General features: G+C 34.9%; 1 protein-coding gene across 1 annotated transcript; it reads right to left on the bottom strand.

The window, feature by feature from the left end:
* Positions 1 to 473: 473 nt before the first annotated feature.
* On the bottom strand, positions 474 to 4436 carry LOC110444746 (von Willebrand factor A domain-containing protein 3A-like; the record flags this gene model as incomplete). Its single annotated transcript, XM_021489108.1, has 8 exons — positions 4320 to 4436; positions 3199 to 3336; positions 2545 to 2644; positions 2175 to 2302; positions 1533 to 1622; positions 1270 to 1324; positions 825 to 926; positions 474 to 580 (listed from the first exon to the last, which is right to left on the bottom strand). Coding segments are annotated over exons 1-8 (782 nt in total), but the record flags the coding sequence as incomplete, so codon positions are not given.
* Positions 4437 to 4769: the final 333 nt, after the last annotated feature.

The following is a 4769-nucleotide window of genomic DNA, read 5'->3' on the forward strand; positions in this document are numbered from 1 at the left end:
TCTATACTGTACACAAATGTCAACATACATCAGGTCTTCTATACTATACACAAATGTCAACATAGGTCAAGTCTTCCTATATATATACTGTAACAAATGTCAACATACATCAGTTTTTCTCTACTGTACACAAATCTAAACAAACATGAAAAGTTTTATACTGTACAAAATTATCAACACGTAAAAGTTTTTTTATATTGTACACAAATCAAAAATCAGGTTTTCCTTGCTGTATATAAAGCACACAAATGTCAACTTAGTTATAAACACTCCCTATAATCTACACAAAATATTAACATACATCAAGTCTTACTTTATTCTGTTTACAAATGTCAACATATACCAGGTCATTTTTTATACAGCAGTTGCAAATGTATGCCCCTAGGTTTGTACTTAATCTTACAGTGATGATGTCCCTGGAGGTACACCCATGCCACCTACTCCATGTCTGGACAGTTATATAGGGTACTTACATCCTACAATTCACATCACGAGAGACCGGCCAAAGAGGATCAATATCTGTCCCAAACGACATCAGGTAAATCGCCGTCCTTGTGGAAAACTGCTCATCTAACATGTGCTAGAATAACCAAACGTATATAACAGGTAAAAAATAATATTTAGTTAGTAACAGGTAATGGGTTATAAATTAACAATTCAGTTTGTGTGGAACATCAAACTTCTGAACAATATATTGTATACTTATAAAATGTGTAATATGTACCATGTGTTAAAAAAAACAGTTATCACAGAATGAAATTGCATTGAGTTACACACATCTCACAAGTGCCCTACATCCCACCCTTCAATACTTTGTTACTTACAATCAGAGATTCCTGAAAAGTTGTAAGTCTCCCAAAACCAGCATTGGCATCAGAGTTGTCCACTAGAACAGCAACACGCTTGCCTCTGATGTTACCAAACACCTACAATTTAAGGACAAGTGAGTGTCAAACTAATAAAAACAGTCTAGAGAAAAATTGGTCAAGTCCACTCAAGATAAATAAAAAACCACATACAACGATGATCATCAATAGATAAACAAAGTAGAGGTAAACAAAATGATCTTTTCAATATACTGCTTGCCCTTAACTGACTTAGAGACCAACTAAATGATCACTACAAAATACAGCTCAACCATTTACTGAATTAGAGATAATTTACTTGTGTAGACTGTAGAGACAAGCAAAATGATCTCTTTCATGTACTGCTTGGCCTTTATAGACAAATCAGTGACAAACTAAATGATCTCGGAGACACAATGCTCACCCGTTTACTACCCTGTAGGAGCCACTTGATCCTTTTGGTGTACATCTCTATGGAACTAAAGGAAAACAGAAACAGTATGTTACTACATGTACCAATATCATAATTCATCAACTCTTTTAACTTGTAAGTGTCTATTATTCATAGTGTGATGTTGTAACCATGTGTTCAGTATGTATTTAAAAAAAATGATGTACACACATGTTCGGGTACAGTATTCAAACAAGGACATAGGTTCTTTGTATTCATATGGTATCCATACTCACGTGTTCAGTCGATATTCAAACTCGTTGACATCGTAAGCCTCAAACTGTATGTGCTGTGATGGTTTCCCTGTCCTATGGTCTGGCTGTAAACTGGAGAAATAATACTATGCACTGAGTACATTAAGTGAAGTAAACAAGCATGATCATACCTAAAACAATAGTAACAGAAATATTCTTTTGAAATTAACAATGACCAATTGATAAAAAAAAATAGCATCAACAAATGGAACTAAAAGAGTTTATGAAAAAATTCAAGACCTGCATCAAGAAATAACAAAAGAAAAGGAAAAACATTAAATAGACATCATACACTCATAGGATCATGTTCAGTGTCCTAACACAAGTGTAGTATATATAGTCAATGTAAGTTAACAAATTATATTGGTTGTATATCCTGTAAACTATCCTCAACAGTTAGTAGGGAGTATAACTATATGTATACATGTGTCCTCAACAGTGTTTACATTATTAGTAGTTAGCGTCCTCTATAACACATTAAGTGTGTAGTACATGTATAACTAAAAGTATATATGTGTATCATTAACAGCACAATGAGTTAAGAGTAACTATTCTAAACAGAGTGTTGAGTTTTGGTAGAGTGACTTATCCTCAATAGAGTGTTGACTTTATGAGGACCCTTACTTTCTAACTTTGCCCTTGTCCACCAGGTCCTTGAGTGTGAGTTGAAGATACTCAAGGCTGTGGAACTTTAGCCATTCCTCTGATGTTTGTAGCTCAGAGGCAGTAACAGACTCAGCATGTTTGAGGCTCTGAAAAATTAATATTTAGTTTAAGCTATTACAGATAATTGTTCTTCAGTAATTGTTTACTTGTTTTCCAAATATTGTCTTTTGATGACTTCTTAGGAGATTGAGAGAATTGGGAAACGTGTCTTAAAATAACTGTTTAACATTTCATCTATTGTCAACAAAGATATGTAGCAGTTTAACCTCGTTTATTACTGCATACATGTATTTCTTTTTATAAATACATGAAGTGGGAAACACCTCACCATTAAGTCGATGGTCTGGTTGACATGAGTGACAGTCAATGGGTGTGGGGGTCTTGCATTTTTCACCAAAACAGATTGCCAGGGAATAACACCTCTGGAACTGAAACAGTAAACACTTGTTGGTTACAAACATGATCACACAAGCTCTGTCAACACCATTTCATCATATTATTTACATAGTAACAGTAATACAGTTCAGCTATTGATGAAAACTGTTAACATATTTTATTGTTGTATTTGGACAGCAGCGGCCTAGTTTGAGCACAAGTTATTATAATAACATTACAAAGGCCCTCACCATAAGAGAGCTGTTGCTAAATTCAAAGGTCTGAATGACCTGCAGGTTAAATTAGCTGTAAGCTACTACTTCAAATCTAAAACAGATTGCATACTTCAATTTTAAATGCTGCTTTTGATCTTTTGTCAATTTCTAAGTCCTGGTGTCAGCAAAAAAAGGAAAATTCATTTCTTTTTACGTTACCTGATAACTAAAATATAACAAGAAAAGAAGGGCCATCAGTGACCACCTATGATTTCTTAACTAGTAAGTCATCTGTAGACTGACAGTCCTAGGCCTGTTATTAACTTTTATGCAAATAGTCAAAATTAAAACATCTTATTTGATTTTTTTTTTTATAAAATTAAGACACTTACTCTTGATCTTCTCCAAGAAGTTCATCAATATCCTCATCATCCTCGTCCTCTTCTTCTTCATCATCATCATCATGGATAATTCCAAGTTCCTGATCAGAAATCACTTCTTTTTCATCTTTTTCTTTAAAATTTTCCTCCCTTAAAACGTAATGAAAATTGATGTTAATTTATTACACTGTGTAAGAACACTGAGACTCAGATCTGTAAGATACAAAATCTACTGACCTACTAAGCTCTGAGTTTGTCTCCATGAACTTGTATATCTATATAGGTACACAGATGCTTCTCTTTTTTTAATTCAAGTGTACCCTTGTCAGATTTAATAAAGGACCTTATTGTCTGCGAAATGTTCTAAATTACCTTTTTATTTCTGGTTATTTTAATTGAATGCAGCCTGCTGAATCTATTTCAGAGGCGGCAGAGCATGCAGAGACTGTCACTGTTGGGTCACGGGAGAGGGGAATTAAGATGATTCCAAACAGTTAAGAAAGAAAAATGGTAGTGTATACTGTACACAGCATTGCATTTTGGTGATTGCCACAAAAATACTCTAGATCCACGACTGTGGGTTGATTGAAAACTAATGCAGCTGATAAAGTTGATCACTCACGACAAACTTATTGTAGTGCAATCAGGGTCAACTTTATAAACAGAAGCCGACCCTCGGGATTACGGCAAGGGTTAGATACTATCAATTATATCCTCTTGTCCGATTTTAGATTCAGCATGGACAAGTGGACCACATCATGATGCCTCTGTCAATAGTGTAAACTTTATAAGTTACATGGTACACCTAGCTACTACCCTACTCCCTAGGAATGATGTTCAGACTTGAGGTTTTCCAGTCAAATCAAATCAAATCAAAAGTTTTATTTAACGTCGTTACAATAATACATGTAAAGAGGGATACTAAAGAAAATGCTATATCGAACACCTGCTCTCTAGGTACTAGCCTCGTCTGCTAATATACACACATATATATATATATAAGCATACAATTGTAGGTGTTCGACAGACGAGGCCTGAACCTGTGCATGTCTTGTACTTTTCAGGTGTGACGTGAACAACACAACGATAGATAACATGTGACATAGACGGCCTGAAACTCAATGATCTCTTACTCTGATTCCTCGATCACGGGATCGATGTAGGGGTTTCTTCTTCTCCCAAAAATACCTTCCATTTTGTCGTCGCTATAACAGTGTGTCAAGAGCTGCGGCCATTGTTGTTTTCGTGTTGCCAATACTGCGGCAGTACAGCATTAATGAAAATTTTGCGTTCTGATTGGTCGAAATTGAGAGCACTTGTTTTTGTGGCGCACTTTTTAAATTGATTGATGATTTCTTATGAAATGTTTAACGATATGTGTTGGCAGTAATTAGGGAAGTAATGACATAATTTATGATTCACAGGAACCCGTTACATTCATAAATATTTTAGTACTTGTATTCGTATTCAATTCAATAATTTTATTGTTCATTTATAGCTACAGAGTAACTTGTACAGAGAAACTGCAATAGTGAACAATATAAATAAACTTACACAGAAGCCAGGCCCACACTCCTCAGTTC

The sequence above is a fragment of the Mizuhopecten yessoensis genome, unplaced genomic scaffold (genome assembly GCF_002113885.1).
Source record: "Mizuhopecten yessoensis strain PY_sf001 unplaced genomic scaffold, ASM211388v2 hete_36168998, whole genome shotgun sequence".
NCBI lineage: Eukaryota > Metazoa > Mollusca > Bivalvia > Pectinida > Pectinidae > Mizuhopecten > Mizuhopecten yessoensis.